This window comes from Sciurus vulgaris (genome assembly GCF_902686455.1).
Source record: "Sciurus vulgaris genome assembly, chromosome: 4".
In the NCBI taxonomy this organism is placed as follows: Eukaryota; Metazoa; Chordata; class Mammalia; order Rodentia; family Sciuridae; genus Sciurus; species Sciurus vulgaris.
This window is the reverse complement of record NC_136464.1, coordinates 72,809,143-72,828,122: the sequence shown is the minus strand read 5'-3', so window position 1 is coordinate 72,828,122 and position 18,980 is coordinate 72,809,143. Positions and strand designations below refer to the sequence as shown.

The 18,980-nt window shown below is 32.4% G+C and overlaps 1 protein-coding gene across 1 annotated transcript in view; it reads right to left on the bottom strand.

Annotated features, from left to right (window-relative positions):
• PCDH15 (protocadherin related 15) overlaps positions 1 to 18,980 on the bottom strand; it is a gene marked incomplete at its 3' end in the record, with an annotated part of 922,351 nt that overhangs the window by 132,601 nt on the left and 770,770 nt on the right. Inside the window, exon 21 of the mRNA XM_079136109.1 lies at positions 18,784 to 18,900. Within this exon, the coding sequence (XP_078992235.1) occupies positions 18,784 to 18,900 (117 nt within the window). The remainder of the gene's footprint in view (positions 1 to 18,783; positions 18,901 to 18,980) is intronic.

Below are 18,980 nucleotides of genomic sequence, written 5' to 3'. Positions count from 1 at the left end.
CTAGAAGTGAGGTAAACACCTAAGGCACCAAATGAGCACATGGTAGAGTTTTACTGCAGACTCAGACAGAAGGGACCACTAAATTCTTTACCCAGAGAGAGAGAGAAAAAAAAAAAAAAGACTACTTGGCATTATGATGACATAGAAGAAATACTCATAGGTTGGTGCTTTGGATGGACTTAATATTTTCGAATAAGGATGATTGAGAATGTTGTTCTTTGTATTATTGATCTTCCATATGACTATATTTGAGTAGAATTTGTTGGTCATGTTGGATCCTAAAGAACAGTTGGACTATAGGATAAGTATTTTAGCCTTCAGGAATTATATAATTCTCTTAATTATTACCTGTCCATTCACATACTACACAACACAATTGATCACAATCTCCTTGAAACACTCTTTAGTTTTCTAACTCTTTTCCTTTCTGAGTGCTCTGTCTTAAGACATTTATTTTTTCTATTCTTCTTACAAAATGTTGGAGTTTTTCAAGGCTCTGTCACTATCACTTCTATTTTCACTACCTCTACTTAAACCATATCATGAATTCTACTTAAAAACCTATAATGCTCTTCAATCATATACAAAATGTCTTAACTCCTTATTATGAACTATCAGATCCTCAGAACATCTATTTTTAAAATAGTTTTTTTGGTTGTCAATGGACCTTTGTTTAATTAATTTATATATGATGCTGACAATCAAACCCAGTGCCTCACACATAGTAGACAAGCACTCTACCACTGAGCCACAACCCCAGCCCCTCTCAGAACATCTTGTTTCTGCTTATCTGTTTAACTTCACTTGCTAATTTCTCATTCATACATTGTTCCTGCCTCCTCATCTTTGCCCTGTTCCTGCTGCACATGTTTCCAATATTTTCAGTACTCAATTTATTCTTCTCTTCCTCAGGTTCTCTTTAGCACCTGATTCCAAGTTATTTTTCTCCTGCAATACTACCTGAAATTCTAGTATGCATGTCATCTGTTTATTTTATTCTTTGTCTCCTATGTAATAATACAAGCTTCACAAGGTTAGGAACTTTGTTTGATGACTTTGAATGGTACTTGAACCCTGTAGAAACCCAAGGAGCTTTTGACTGAACACATGAATTACTGAATCAATTTCCTGGCATCAAGAGTGCCCAGAATCTCTAATAAAGTGTTTACATATTGTAAGATTTTGAAAATAGAGTGTAGGGGAATTCTTGATAGAATGTTAAGGGAATCTCAGCTCTGAGAAAATATTTGTATAAGGACCCCAAATTTTACCTAGTGAGGGTCAGAGAGTTCAGCCATTGAGGAAATATAGAAAGAGAGATAATTCATTTAAAAAAAAAAAAAAACCTTTCTCTAGGTGATCAACATTGTTTCTGTAATAATCATACAGATGCCAATCATACAAAGGAAACTTTCCTTTATTTTAATAACTTTATTTAACTAGAGTTGTTGGCTATCAAGTAAAATGCTTTGCTTTATACCAGAGTATGTGTATTACATGCATTCTCTATACTTAAAAGAAATTCAGGAGTTCTCATATACACCTACATTTTACAAAAAATGAAGTAAAAGCTTTAAGAATTAATTCATTTCCTGAAATTTCCTTAGCTAGAAAATGAGAAAGTTATTACATAATCAGACTTCCTTCATACTAAAATACAGATCTTTAAACATTAAATCAACTATTTATCTGTGATATTATAAAAACAATAGTGTTTAAATGTGAACCGAAAGGCAATACGATTGAGAAAATTTAGTTGGGAAAGATGTTTTACAATTAAATGCCCTAGTAAACCTTGCCTCAGTTCACTGTCCAAGAGGTTATGCAGCACATACTCCTTCTTATTAGATGAGAAGACAAAGTTGAAAGGGAAAAGTTATTGCATAAACTGTTTTAAGAACAAATTTTCAGAGTGTTATCAGTACTTATTCAGACCACAGTATAGTAAATAACATTATTTTTGACAATCACAAATTGACCATCAAGAAATTTAAAATGTGTTACTCATACTTAGTTGTACTTAATAAAGCCAAGGTATTTGTGGAATATTTGGAATTATGCTTTAATTGATAAAAGGACAAAATATTCTGGAATTATGGAATATTCTCTCTCAGATGCCTAAAGTATTTGCTGTTAAGAAAATCCTAGGACCATCCTACAGTATTATTACAGATAAAAGTGCATGTATACAAACCTAACATAAGTAACATGTTAGCTGTATTAACAAACTTTTATTCTTTGATTTTATTTTGTAGATTACCAGCACATTATCAAAAAATGATCCTGTCAGAACATTTTTAGCCTACAAGATACATTTTAATAACATCCTCTATCACTCATCAAAGCATACACTTTATTTTATATCACACACTAGAATACAAAAACTCAGCATCTAAAATGATTGCTTCAAGCATATTCAAAAATTTTTCCTTTCTTCCTTCCCTCCCTTACTGCTATCTTCTCTCTCATTCTTTCTTTGTATTTTTCTTCCCTCCTTTCCTTCCTTATTTTTATTCTGTTCATGATTTTTCTTTTAAGTCTCACCTGTATAGTTATGATTAGGCTATATAATAGGTAAGGTAATTATCTCTGGGAAACAGTTTCAATTAACCTTCCTAACATTGTCCCTGATACATGAATAACACAAATCAGGTCAAACACCTGACCTAAGTACTAGTCAAAAGTTACTAGGACTTTAATCTAAAAAAGGAATATAATTTTGAAGCCTAGAATTTCAAGCGCACTAAAAATAACAATATCATTATAAACTTGTTCATGTAAAATTAACATTAGCATTTTTTAAACATTTTCTATTACTTAATTCCAATTAAAATAATAATAGATATGATCAAGATATTATATTATACAAAAACCTCAGTAATTATAATTTCAAAGCTAAAATAAAATGGTCCATTGAGTTTATGTATTATGTATTTCAATATTATGATATGTGTGTTATAAGTGGTCAAATTATCATTTATATAAATGTTAATTTAACAAATTGTTTTGCTTTTAATTGTACTAAAAACAGAGGGATCCATTTTTATTTTTAAATATTTCCTATAATTTGATTGATTTTTTCTTCTAGTTGAATACATGAAATAGTTAATGACTTGTTTTTAAAGGGAACTGAAATATAAAAATACTTAAATTGAGATAAAGGTACAAAAGGTACATAATTATCAATTTCTATTTCACTTATAATAAGAGTTAGTATATAATACTAGATATACTAGATGTCTCTTTGTGTATAGTTTTATATATATATATATATATACACACACACACACACACACACACACACACACACACACAAATATCAAGAGAGATTTTCTGGGCCATGAATACTGAAAGAAAAGCTAGCAATGTATTTTTTAAAAATTAAATTTTGTTAATATGGCAATAGATTCTTCTTCTGCAGTATTTTGAAATTATGATAGAAATCACTCTACTCCTAACACTAAAATCAGCCCATAGGAATTTTGTTAAAGTTATTACTAACTGAAATAAGACCCTGGTTTGATTTATAAGTGACAAGTTAATGACTTCTGCTGCCGTATTCTGAAGAACCAAATTTATTAGTTTCTATTTAGGTTCAGAGCAATCTTGAGGTAGACTACAGCATTCAGGTTAAATTTTTAAAGATTTTAGCAAAAGAAAACTCATAGTCATTTAAGAAGCCCACTGTGGCATTTAAGGATTTTGGTAATAAGGAGACTTTTCTTCCTATCTCAATGGTTGCTTGTAACCAAAACTCTCCCTTAGCAACCATGGAACACAGTTATTTCTTTAGGGTACTGCAACTTTGCTTAGTTATGAAGACCAGTCTTTTGCCTCTGACTCTTGCTCTATTAGGATAGCTATTTCCATCTATTTCTGTACTACTCAGGGTATGCTTTTCTAGTCTTTGTATCTTTTCTTCATACCCTTTTAACTTACATTTATTTTGAAAGTATATTCGAAATCTGGATTCAAGAAAATAAAATAGATTACCTCATTATTCTATGTATGTCACCATCATTGAAAACAATCAGATATTTTATTCTTTACATTTTAGAATCCATTTACATTTTTTCTTCAATTAATTGGGCCTAATTATAATACCTCTTCCTTCCGAGGTATTTTAATATCATGAGATGAAACTTAGGTAGCCATTTCAGATAAAGCAAAATTTCAAATGAAGACTAAAAAGTATAGTTTGATTCAACTTAATTTATGGAATGGTAGTAGGCAATCTCATAATCTGTATCTAATATCAAATAAAAAGGTAAGAAAATTTTTTTTTTTTGGCATCAATCATGAAGATGGATTATCAAATCAAAAACTGCAGAATTAAACAAAACATAAACATTAATTTAATAGGAAAGTGGTTAAAATTGTGTGCAAGAATTCTCTTTTCAGAAGACTATGTTGACTAAAATGGAGTCCCTTTTTATTCTGCAGCCTGGATTCTTTTGAGGGTAATTGCAGTAAATTACTTCTTTAATTTCTATGGAAAGTGGAAAAAATGTGAAAAGCATAGCAGAACAGATTTTTTTGAAGCTTATTCACTTACTGTGACAGTTATTCCTATAAATCTAAACAAACCCATCTAATGGAGTAAATGTTCCCTCAAATAACCATGTTTTTAAAAGACTGATGGAGTGCTGGTATAGCAATCTTTCTTAGTGTCAACTTCCATTTACCAAAACATTCTTTGACATTTTTTTCTGGAATTTTCAAATAAGTGATACACTGTCCTTTGGAACAATATATTTTCCTAAAAAAAAGTTCAAAATAGAATCATGGTATTAGTGGAAGCTCAATCATTCAAGAATGTTGGAAGCATTGGCAATATAGGTACAATTAAAATTAATCACTATTTACAAGAGATTCCTAAGCACATTTTACTTACTGTTATATAAACATAATTACAGTTTTTGAAAAACTAGTAAAGAACCAAAAATATTATTTATTTCATGTAAGATACAGTCGTAAGATAGAGTTAAAATTGTATAAAACAGTAATACCTGAATTTATAAATTACTTTCTACTTCTTATGTAGCTTGTATGTTAATCATATATGGAATTAATTAATTTGTTAATCCTTTAACACATTTACTGACAAAAAATGGTTGTGACATCAGAGTACAGAAATGGAAAAGCTTATAGAGAAGCGCTGGGGAGTGATGTTGGCCAAATTCTACTGCTATATTACGTGAATGTACTAATGGAACAACAAATCCCACCATTATGTATAATAAAAATGCACCAATGAAAATGTGGAAATAAAAACTCATTGTCAAATGGGGAGACACAGTTCATCTCATAACTCCTTCTTCCTGATGTTTTTTAGCAATAATTTACATATGTTGGCATTATAAAATACCAAGTTCATTCTTGTCTCATGGTTTTTCCATTTGCTTTTCTCTCTGCCTTCAACACTCCTGAGTGACTAGTACCGTCTAACACTCAGATCTTAGTTAACACCTGTTCTTCCTGTACCTATCCATAAACCACTCTGAGTTAATGCCTTTTATATTTTCTTTATACTCTATATCCTTATATGAATTTGTGTTATACATTTACTTGTTTATGGTATTTTAATTCATTCATATCTGTCCATAGATAATTTATCCTTATATATTCACATTCATCTGCCAAGAAAGCAGCAATATTGAGAATGACAGGTTCTTATAGGCATCACATCTGGTCATGTTACAGAAAGAAATACATTTAGCACCAAAATTTCTGATGCAAGTCATGAGAAAAAAACATGTGGTGCTAATGAAGTTGATAGAGGAAGAGTTCATGTCTTAGGAGTTATAGTCAAGTAGACCCTTCACATCCCTATGAAGACACTCACACTTCCCATAAGGTGTCAACTGCATTTTGAGTCATAGAGATTACAGCAATAGTGTTATACATGGAGTTTGATCTGATGAATTATTCCACTGTTAAAATGGAAGTTAAAATTATTTCATGTCAAGAATTTTGGATAATTTTTCTTAAACTCAGAAGATATAAAAGCATACATATAATAGTATGAAGTGGGATAAATTAAAAGATATACATTTAAACAAAAACCAATTTTTGGCAAGAACTTCATTAAAATATGTGCACATATTTTAATTTGCTGGAATTCAAAGGGCTTACCAGCATATTTTCATGGAAACTCTATTCTCAGTATTACAGTGCCATAGATGACATCAGAGTTTGTTCATGAGTCCAATGATTGATATCATAAAGTTTAAAATTAATGATGCTATTGGCACTCTACTAAATCAGAGGTCAAGTTAAGCATATTTGCCATGACCTTAGAAATGAGAAAGAGGAGGAAACATTAACATCTATGTACTACAGACTAGCTAAACACTTTCATTATCCAGTAAGCACAAAGAACAACCCAGCAAAATGGGTCTTATAAATCTTATATGGAAATGAGGATTGAAGAGGACAAGTATGGTTCCATTTTTCCTAGTTAAACACAAAGGGCAACACTATTGACATTAGTCAGCAGGTGGGAGGGACTCTGGAGGTGTCTGTCAGGCATAATATTTCTCAGGAAGGATATGATTTATGATGCCTCTTGATAAAGCAGTGTGTTTGTTCATGTATTATGATTTTACTTCTGAGTATGTTTTGAGATATTATGTGACTTATTTAAATATTATTTCATTACTAAAATGTGAAAGAGATTGTGTTATATTTGTGATATCATTTAATCAGCTGAACTTGACATGTGTATAACTTAATAAATACTAGTGTGAACATACTATTAGAACAGTCTTTTATTTAATACACATAGAATGAAATGTGATACTATAAAACAGGCTATTGGGGGCACTATAAAAAAATTGTGTGATGATGGTGGTAATATTAGGCTTCCAAAATCAAAAGAAGTGACATAATTCATAGGACTAATAAATGTAGCAGAAAATTATAAATTTGCATCAAGAAAATACAATCTTCAAATTTCATTATTTTGTTATTTAGAGTGTTTTTACTTTTCATTCCCATTCATATTGTGTTAAATAAACACAGTGTGGTTTGACTTAATGACAGTGAGAGTATCATTAATTACTATAGAAGGTAATTTCAGATCTATATGAAAGATGTCACAAACTTACAAACTTAGGAATTCAGTGAGGCTAATGTACCAAAATAATTAACTTCTTAATATCAAGAGATACCTTGATTTAACAATTTTTCTTAAATACATAATTATCAAAAAATTATTTATTCAAACCCACATAATTTTCTTTATACTAATGGTAATCATAATGTAACAGGGATACTGAAACCTATTATCATCATTAAATACAAATATTAAGTAATTTGTTTTCAAGTATACAAAGATCCTTCTCCCTGACATGGTTTCTAAATTTCTTTCTTCCCATGTCTTTGAAAGTAACTGATTTATTTTGTAACTTCGTAATTCACATAAAATCTTCTAAGTATGATTTAGCACTGGGAATTACTTTAAAGTGGTTTGTATTGTTTTGACATTCATAATGACTTTGTCATTTTCTACTGGCTCTAACAGGATGCTAATGTATCCTTCAAAGAGATCAGGAAGAGCTGTACTGCCAAACTCTCCATGTAGCCATTGAGAAGATCGGTGCTTTTCTGCCTATCTCTTCCCCTCCCCACTGTATGACACTGGAGGATGTAATGTTTTGGCAACTTGTGAGTCAGGATTCCTATATGTGAGTTCTGTGTGTCTGATGTCACTTATTCAATATGTGCACATAGGTCAATGTCTATAGACATGATAGTTACCTAGTTGTTAAAGATATCAAGAAACATTTGTTTTGGAATTATTTACCTCTTACACTTAAGAGTAAATACACCTTTAATAGGTAAACTTAAGTGCTCAAGACATCAAATAACAATACAATCCTCTAAAACATCATGTAGACATGTTTGTTAGTTCACAAAGGTAACAGGGGCACACATTTGACCTTCTCATACATATCAACTCACATTATAAAAGGAATTTTAAAATAGGGTGAACCTGCACCAGAGTTAGAAATCAGTGATCCTGTGCCGCCTTCTGCTTTAAAATCCTTCTATTTTTTCTCAGAATAAGAAAAGAATTCTTAGCATTATCGTTGTGACCTGCAAGACTCCACAGGATCCAACTTAGGTTTACAACTCTAGCACCCTGAAAAAATGGTGTTCCTTTGTTCATTGCAACTCACTGACCTCCCTCCAATTTTAGGACCTAATTATTCATCTTGCTACTTTGAGTTGGCACATCTTTCGACTGTAGCTCAGTCACTTCCTCCAGGAACTTCCTTAAGTCTCAAGACAAAATCACGCTCCCCTCGATCTGGTTACACAGCATCCTAAACGTTTCTTTATTAGACTTTCTTAGGGTTGTCATATTAAACTTGACACACTTCCTATTAACTTGTAACTTTTTAAATTTGAAATTCTGAAGCTAAGAATCATGATGGCTTTAATCTGTATCATTTAGCTCAGTATCTGTTAAATAATAAATACTTTTCAAATAATATTCATGGACCATATGTAAAAAATATTGAGGATTTTCTTTTTTTTCAGATCTCAGGGACAGATGTTTGAGTTAAATATAATCTATAGATTTTGCAACTCTATCATCAACAGATCTGCAAGATGACATCATTTACCAATTTTCTTATCTCCTCCTATTCTCACACCTCTCACTTTCTGGTCTTTCCCACTAAAGGCAATCATTTGAGCACAACTAAGGGATATCTTTTACATAGGCTTTTGGTACATTGTAGTATGGTTTAACAAATGTTCACTCCCCTTTCTCCCACTTTCTGTCCCACTGATTTGGGACTGGGGCATGTGGCTTGCTCAGATCCATGGAAAATGAAAGACAGCACCAGAGGATTTACATAGGAGCACATGGTGAGGCAATATTTCTTATGATTCTGTACTTTGCCATGTGAAGGGCAGGCCTGGCTAGAAATGAGTCCCTGAAACAGGTGACAAAGGGAATAGACATGAACCAACCTCTATCCTGAAACCAGGGTTAGCCAACTCCTGGGTGCCTCACAGACCCATAAATAAAAATATCAGTCTTTGTTACTGTGAATCAGAGATGTTGGTGTTATTTAACTAAGCAGTATTTTAGTAGAAAAACCTGGGTGCGTTAAAACAAAACAAAACAAAACGTTGTGTGATGGTATTGTTTTTCTCACCATTTTTACTGATAACCAGGTTCTTACATTCTGTCCTTTGCTGTGTTCATCAAATCCTGTGTGCTAGAAGTTTATAGACTATGTCATAACTAAATAATGTCCACAGCTGTATGGGGTTCTCTCTGATGTGTTAATCCTTAAGGAAACAGATAATGTTCCTGACACAAATTGTCTTATAATGTTGGGTTTCCTTTCACTATGTGTTAAAGATAGCTTTGGTGTCGGGAAGAGAGGTGGGGTGGAGTGGGGGAGAAGGGCTCTATGCTATCACAGTGGGTGGAAGAGCTAGTTAAGAACCCAAAGAATCTGTAGCACATAGCTATAATGATACTACAGGCAAACAGGGACCTCAACACAGAATATTCAGCCCTGGTACTTACACTTCAAACATTCACTGAGAAAGGATCAAGCAAGGGAAAAATCTTGTTGTCATGGAGATGGTTCAGAAGCCCAGCGCCTTCCTCATGCCCACAAACCTTGTACCCCCACCCCCAGCTCTTGAAGAGGTTAACGGATCCCTGACATTTACAGGTTTTTCAAGAATTCAGAGGAAAAAGACAAAGAGAAGAATTACAAACAATAGATATATTTGACAGATCACAAATAAAAAATAGAAGACAGATATCAAGGACTCAAAGCATGAAAAATATCAGTGTAAATACAAAAATGATGATAGTTAATATATACTATGTGGATCCACATAAATGAGATAATTTAATCCTCACATTAACCTTACAAGGTGAGGAAAATTTCTTAATTTGTGGTAAGAAAATGTAACATGAGATCTTCCCTGTAAAATAGTATGCAAAATTTTACGATTTATTGTTAACTGTAGGCACAATATCAGAGCTCTAGATCTCTAGAATAATAGTAAAACCACCAAATTACTCAATTAAAATGAATGAAGGATTTACATCAATGATTACCCAAGTTGGACAAATGGTCAACAGGTTTATGAAAATGTGCTCAACATCATACTAATGATCAGGGAAATGAAAATAAAAAATAATGAGATATAGCACCTATTAGGATAGTGGATATTTAAAAAATGATAACTGTTAGCAAGGATGTGGAAAATTTGGTACACTTGCATACTGTTGGTGGGAACATAAATAGTGCTACCAGTATGGGATATAGTATGGAGGTTCCTTAAAAAATTAAAAATAGGACTACCATTTAATATAACACAGTAAATTCAACCTTCATGTATACCTATAAAGTATCAATTTATAAAACTGAAAAATAGATGGGGGGAAAGTCAGTGGAATAGAGGAGGGGAATAGAGGAGGGGGAATGGGTGTGGGGATAAGGGAAAGACAGGAAGAGGTGTTGGGCACTGAAATGAAGCAAATTATATTCCATGTACGTGTGAGTATGTCAAAATGAACTTCACTAATATGTATAGTTATAATGCACTAATAAAACATCAAATATAAAACTATTTGATATAGCAAAACAGATTTTGGTAATTTATTCAAAACATTTTAAGTCGGATCTCAAAGAAATATTTTGACTGCCACATATGTTGAAGTAGTGAAAAATTATTCACAATACCTAAGATGTAAAGTCAAACTAGATGAACATAAGATGGATGAATGGATAAAGAAAATGTGACATATAAATATATATACACATATGCATATATATTTCATCCTTAAATAAGAAGGAAATCCTTCTTATTTGCAACACCATGGATAAACCCTGAGAGCATTACACTAAGTTAAATAAGCCAGCCTAGAAGAAAAAATACTGCCAAATTCTATTTACACAAAGGCTGCAAAAGGGAATCAAGAGAAGCAGAGAATAGAATATGAGTTGATAGGGACTGTGGTAGAGAGAACTAGGACGCTGCTATTCAAGGGGTGTGACTTCCAATTGTTATTTATTTTTTTCATTTTCTAAATGCAAGAACTGAAGATCAGAGTGACTAAGTAAATTGCCCAAGGCCACAAGGTTAGTCAGTTGGGGTTTGGGAGTTGACACCACATAATCTAATTCCAAAACTCATAATCTTGAAGCTACTTAAAACTTTCTTGAGATGACTGATGAACATTTAAGTTTGCATCTAAGGGGTTATCATGTATCAGATGTAATTAATATAGAAAATAAGATCTAATTATATATTAGTGAAAATATTTAATTTAGGGACTCTTACAAGTAGATAAAAGTGAAATATCTAAAAATCAAGAAAAAATAATTTGGTTTCCAATCTTCTATAATATTGAATGTTGGGAGCCGCGAATGACTTGTGGGCTTGTCCCAGCCATCTCTAAGTGGTGGTGTGCCCCTCAGAGAACTCTTGGTGTTACCTCACCAATCTGAGATAGCTCTGTTGCCTTGGCAACATCCTGCTCCAGGAGAATTCTGTGATACCACGAAATTTATTGCTTTAGACAGTCCTAGATTCTAATGCAACTCCCCAGAGTTGGAAAAAGATACCACTGTGCCCAAATAGCCTCGAGGCAGCAGCTGCATGGAGGAGGAATTACTGCCCAAGTGATAAGGCTCCAGTCAGGTCACCTTACCCACAGCCTCTGCCTTCTTGTTTACCTGGAAGAACACCGTCTCACAATAAATCTTTTTGATGTGTTTCCTATAATTAAATCATTCCTGGTTTTTTTTCCCCTTTGTTAGGATCAGACCTATCAGGTATTTTCCACCTATAAAGTCCCTGCTTAAACTACATTTCTTGTGTCCTTTGTTTTTATTTCTTAATGCTACTTTTTCAGCCTTTTATTTCCAACCGGCCTACACCTCCTTATGGTTACTGATTCCCTCCCTGCATAGGCTGCAGTGAGAGTTAAATAACAGAAAATAGTGTAAAATCAAATGTATGGTTATAAAGAGCAAAAATTTGTATCAGAGACACTCACATCTTGTCAATTTGAATGTTACATGTGAAAGCAAAATAAAATTTCATATATACAATAGTCATAAATAACATCTCAAAAAAATCAAAAACAGATGTGACTAAATCAAGAGATGTAACAAAACAAAGTGCACATACCCCCATGCCCAGCTTCTCTACCCTTTCAGTCCTTCATTTCTCTGGATCTCTCTACTTTTTAATCTTTGACCCACCTCCCAAATTCCTGTTCTTTCCATTTTTTCTCCCCCTCTTGCCTGATAGTATTTTCTGTGTTGAGGACTATCTTCATTGTCACAGCTTTACTCCTATTCAGATAACTCCTATGTTCACATTTCCCACCTATGGTGTTATTCTTACCCAACCTTGGTCCTTTAAATGCAGCCAGATCATCCTGGCATTAAATCAAAACAACTGTGGCAAGCCAGTCTCTACCTCAAGTACTCCTTGTGGGTTTGCTTGCATTTGCAAAAGAGATTGTCCTCTATGCAGCAATTTGCTTCCAGTTTTCTCTCACAGTTAACTATCATATACTTCTTGGCTTGGGAAACCCATTAATTCTGGGCAAGACATAGGTGTCCCACCAGTCCTGCACAATGGTTCCTGGATAGATCTGTTGAGTATTCTTCACTAGCTATGTTCTGACTTAGATTTCTCAACTTTTAAGACAAAAGACTGGGGAAGAGTGTAGGGGAGTAGAAATAAGACAATTTCTGTTAGTCTATTAATACTTGTATTTAGATATGTTGGAGTCAATTCAAATTTGATTTGTTCCAAAATTAATGTTATTTTTTTCTTCTTAAATTAGGTTCCTGTTCTAGCTACGTTATTTCTAACAACTGTTGTTATAACCATCTTTATTGCTCCATCTAAAATTCTGGATTCACTTTTGATTTTACTTTTGTCTATGATCTTCAACTTCACTTCAAATAGCTATCAATTCTCACTCCTGAATGGCTTTGAAGTATTTCCACGTTCTCCCTTTTATTGCCAGCTTTTTTTCAGATCTAGTAACGACAATAGTTGCCAACTTGTCTCCTAGTTTTTATTTATTATTTCATCCAATATGACCTGCATATCACAGGAAATATTTTTTCCAATAGTAGCATTGATTTTTGTCACTGATATGTTTAAAAGTCTTTAGTAATCTTCCATTTCTACAATAAAGTGGATCTTAAAAATAAGATCTTTCACATTTCATGTCTGCAAATTCATTTCTAAAGACAGTGCTAATAAATTCTTTTAAATAGCTAACATTTATTGAATTGGATCTATTTTAAATTATATTATGCAAACACATGGATATATGATGAATATTTTTGACTGTAATTTTTGGATACACATCTTTTGCCAATTTCTTCTTTCCTCAGTCAACTGAATTCCCTGTATTTTTGTAAAAAGATAAACAACTGTTTACAGCAGGCTCAGAATTAATAACATTTATTTCTCTATTCTCTGAATAATTTCTTAGCCTCTTTCATAAACATTTTCATGTTCTTTCTCTGTCTCTATTCTGTCATATCATTACATCAGTCCAGCTCATAATAAGTGTTTTCTTTCTAATTTATTCATTCAATAACTATTACGAAGTGTCTAGGTTGTACTAAGCCCATGTTCGATTGTAGGTCTACTACCTAAACACAGCATCACTCCAAAAAATGGAAGAACTGTACAGTAGATAACACTAGGAACAAGAGTTACCAAAGGTTTAGTTTAGAGTTTGTAAAGACTAGAATTCAGACTAGAAAAAACAAGATACTCTTTCAGACGGTTAGTTTCCATTTCTTCTGACAAGAATTTCCAACCAGAGCAAATCAATCCAGAAAAGAGAACTATGAGTGAGTTCCAAAGAAACTGGTTGTATTTCACTCAATTTCCATGGAAACCTCACTTGTATTATAGCCCTAATCCCATAAGGTTTATTCCCATTGAAAAAAATGGGAATTATTAATATGCCATGGAGTATGAGCCAGTGGTCCTGCAAAAGTCCAAATGAGCAAGCTTTATATACATTTCAATTTATAATAAAAGAAAAATGCACCTCTAATCTTGATAAATATGGCAGCTTCTAAATGAGAATAGCAATATTTATATCTGAAACAGTTAATTTTCATATTGATCTTAAATAATATTAACAATGTAGTTAATATATGTAACAATGTATGTTTTGTGGCATGAATTATATACCATAATTATAATGCTATATAACATATGATATATGCCACATAAGGGAAACAAATGACAAAGCCTTAAAATGCATAGATAAGTCTTTTCTAGACACTAGCCAAGCTTATATTTTCTCAAAAAACCTTCCCCTTTGTACCCATGTATAATTCAAATCTAATTATAAGTCATTGTCATTTTAAAGATCAAGCCCTAACTGTTTCATGGTATACTTTCTAATTATTTGAGACAAAAGGGACTCAGGCTGGGGCTCTAACATCTCAGTTTTCACAAGCTGACATTCACAGTGAACATAGTTCCTGATTATTTCTGTATTTAGCTTTGATGTGAAGGAAAAGAACCACTGAGCTCTGTACATTCCCTCCTCAGGTTCCAGGGTCAGCAAACACAGTTAATAGCTGCTGATCTTAAACTCAGAATTTCTGCTACATTGCTAGCAATAACCTGAATCCATGCAGCATAACAACACAAGCTGGTGGATGGTGAGTGATGAAAAGTAGATCAGTTAACATACCAAAGGAAAATGATGCAGATGAGACAACAGTACAGTTTTACAACATTTCTGACCCTGAATAACAACCACTGTTTCGCACAAAGCAAGCAAGCGGCAAATTTTGGGTAAAAATGATTATTGCTTTCTCATGCTGTTATACTCTCTTCCAATAAATTTTGACAGGATGACTATTTGAAGGGTTAAGCTTTTTTGAGATGACTATAATTAGCTGGCATTCACTGATGACATCATGACACTTTAATAAAACACAGGTTTATATCATAGAACAAAAACTGGCTATCTTTTCTGCTCTTGGCAAAAGTACTCTTGAATGATTGAGATGGGTGTTAAAGACACTTATGAAAACACATTGCAAATAATTCCTCATGTAGTTTGTCAGTACTCAGAAGGACTAAGTCTCAGTTACTCAAAAGAAGGAAAGAAAATATTTCACACTTGCAATTATTGTTTCTTTATAAATACACTTTCTTATAAAATGTGTGGAAACCAAATGATTCTTGTCTTTAACATTCTGAAGCATGTACCAGGCTTCGTATATATGTTTTACTTACAAATTTAGCAAACGACAAGAACCAAAATAAGCATAATTTAGAGTTTACAAATAAAATGCTTAAAAAAGTAGACATTCTTAAATAGTGAGAATATTCATATTTGGGAAGGATTTTAAAGGCAATTACTATTGAGAACTAACATGATCTATTTTTATGGTGTATATTTATTTTATAAGTCAATTTCAAAGTCTGAAAAAATAAGTCTTAAATCTTTACATATTTCACAATGATATTATATAAATAAGAAACTGCCAAACTTGCTAATATTAAACATGTTCTAACTACTGTCTTACTAAAATAGGAATCTTAAAAATTCCTAAAATGCTTTTATGGAAAGAACTGTCTAATGATGAGAAATACAGACTTTGTGGGTTTCCTATAGTTCTTTCCTTTTTTTTTTTTTTTTTTTCTTGGTACTGGGGAATAAACCCAGGGATGCTTTATCACTGTGTTCCATCCATCGTCCTTTTCATTTTTTATTTTGGGACAGAGTGTCACTAAGTTGCTGAGGCCAGCGTTGAATTTGTTATCCTCCTGTCTCAGCCTCTGGTATTCTTCCAGAATATAGGTATGTATCACTGCATGGCCTGTAGTTCCCTCCTTGGAAATGAGCAAATAATGAACTCCATTTATTTGAATCATTCTGTGTCTACATGCTCAAAAAGGATCATGTTCTTCAAGGATTTAACCCAGCCCAACAAATAGAACTCCTATATTTTAAGGTTTGACCTAAAGTTTCAGAAGAACTTTAAGAAATTCAAATGGAAATTTCACTTGTAGTTCTTTCTTATGAAAGTTTGAAGTAGAAATTTAAAAAAATTTTTTGTTGTTTATTTTTTTTATTTAGTGCGAGGATTGAACCCAGTGACTCACATGAGCTAGGCAAGTGCTCTACCACTGAGTCAGGACCCCAGGCCTGAAGTGAGAAATCTCTGATGATCATCACTACACACACCTCATGTGTACTAATGTCAAGCTTCTCAAAAAAGCAAGACAGCATTAGTTGAGTGGGGGAAACAAATCCCTGGCTTTATTTTTTCTCCCTCTAGAGCACTTTTGTTTTGTACAAGATGTATTTCACAAGGCTTAATTTATATTCAGCAATAATCCTCTAATTTTGAGATCATGCCTAGTTTTTCCATCTGATACTTCAAAGGGTTTTGTTGTTGCTATTACCTAGTTTTAAATGGGTGGTTCTCATTTTGTTCACAAGAAACAGGATATCTTGAAAAAGATATGGTCAACCTCTAGAAATAAAAATTATATCTGAAGCATAGTGTTACCTTAAATACTTATTTTGTCTTCATGACACAAACATAAAATAAGAAGAATAAAAATCAATCATAATATTTTTGAAAACTATGTAATATAGCACTTATCATCTAAAAATGTTTTTGGAATTGAATTTTTATTCAGATTGATGGGGGAGAAGGTAAATTGTGATTATACTCATTCAAGGGACCCAATTTGCAGAAATGATTCAAAAACTCAATTATGAATAATATTTATTATGAAAGATGGTTAAAGTTTCAAGGATCTGAACTAAATCTAAGAAATGTATACTTTGTAATGGAAATAAGCACACTCAATATTCTGATAAAATATCTTTTATCTACCTTTTATCTATTGAAGAGTCAACATCAGATATTAAGTGTAAAATCTGCTATTGGACTTGGAATGCAAACATTAAACTTTCTTCCAAGTTCTTTCACACTTGTGGATATGATCTTAATGTCTAACTGGGTATAAAAGTCACAGGTGTCAAAAGGAAAGTAAGGGTTTGCCATCTATACTGACTTTGAGATCTGTCCCAAATAGGTGTATTCTAACTCTTTGGCTGGTACTTAGCAGTCTGTTATGAAACATTTGAGCAATTAAATAGATGCAAAATGTAATGGTTATTTCTATGTTTTAAAGTATTGATAAAATGTTCTGGGTCTTCCTAAACTTTGTTATGTTCAATTCCAGGAAACTTCTTAGTGTCTCCAGGACTTAATTAGGCCACTTGAGGGCTGAGAATTAAAGGACATTTAATTTTTTTTTAATCACCACTTTTAGTCATTCATCAATAATGCCATTAATATTAATACTATCTTAAACTTTGCATTAATAATGTATTTTGAGAAATGAGTTTGTTAAAATACTCTTTGCTTACGCTTACTTTGTAACAATGTTATATTTTCTGTTTGTGAAGTTCTGTTTTCCCTGCAAGATTGTCAGTTTCTTGAGAACAAAAACTGATTAGCACAGTGACCACTATACAGTTCAAAACATATGTGTCAAATAAAACTGAACACATATTACTAATTACAAAGTATTTTGTAGCAATGACAATTTGCTTTATAAGGAGATTAAGCACCAATTTCCTATTCACCATCTCTATTGGTGTGTTCAAGGCTATGAAACTGTGACTATCATAATTCTCAAGATGTGATAAATCAGTTTCAAAGACATTTTAGCATTATCTAGCAAAGGAACTTCTGAGTTAAAGGTCATTGCTTTCATGTTAACATTATTATTTTTCAAGACCTTATAGTCACAATAGACTTTATACAGCTTGTCACAATTGAAGCTGAAAAATATTATGACTGCCATTCACCTTTTATTAAGTAGAAAGCATTACAGAAATACTATTTATATTAGCAATAGAAAACAAGGTTATAAATCATTTCAATGATTCAGGTTTTCAAAATTTTTCTTTTCAAAAATGGTTCATTGGATAAATATATATTTTAGAAGCAGTTAGACATTGACTTATAGCATGAACTAACTCAAAAATTTAAATCTTCACCATGCTGCTTTCATGCGAACAGAAAATATTTATAAAGCACTCTAGGTGTTTATAGAAATCATTTTTATGCAGGCATTATTACTTTTATTTTAAATTTCATTAAGGAATGTAATTGAAGAAAATTTATATCATTTCTGCTAATAATTCTAATAATATTTTAGTTGAATACCTTTGGTCTTGAATGATAATTTGGGTTATCTCAAAAAAGGTAAAGTTCTATATGATAAAAGAATCTATTAAATATGTCCAAAAGAAATATTGAGATTTTTTAGCTTACCAAAACAACACATTCAATATATGTTTTTATGTTATGCATTGATTTTGAATTTTCTAACACACTAATCATGTACGTATAAATGGAAAAAGCCATAAGTATAAAAATCTATCCATATTAAACTAAGCATGCACTGTTCTAAACAAAGGACCCAAATGACAGTGATTCCAAATGTAGGTAACTCTTTTCACATATATTTATTATTAATGCTAGACAAATTGACATATGATGGACTTTGCTAACAAAAAAGGCATATCCCTAGTTGTCTAAATTCAATAATAATCTGTGGATGCAATAAGCAAGAGGATATAAATGGATGAGAATGAGACTCTGATGGACCATGTTTGCTATCTTGGTAACCAGGTCACTCATGGGTGTTGAGGATTTTCCTCACTACAGCTCAGAGGATTAATTGATGTCTTCTACTTACAGGAGGGTCTGCATCTTCAGCATGAACTGTAGTGATAGGAGTACCCTTGACTGCATCTGGAGCCACCATCCCTTTGTAGATTCGTTTACTAAATATAGGAGGATAATCATTCATATCCTGGAAAACACAATTAAGAGTTTAATGCTTCAGTAGAAATCAAGTTAGGGCCACAGTGACTAGATTGACTCCTGTTCTTC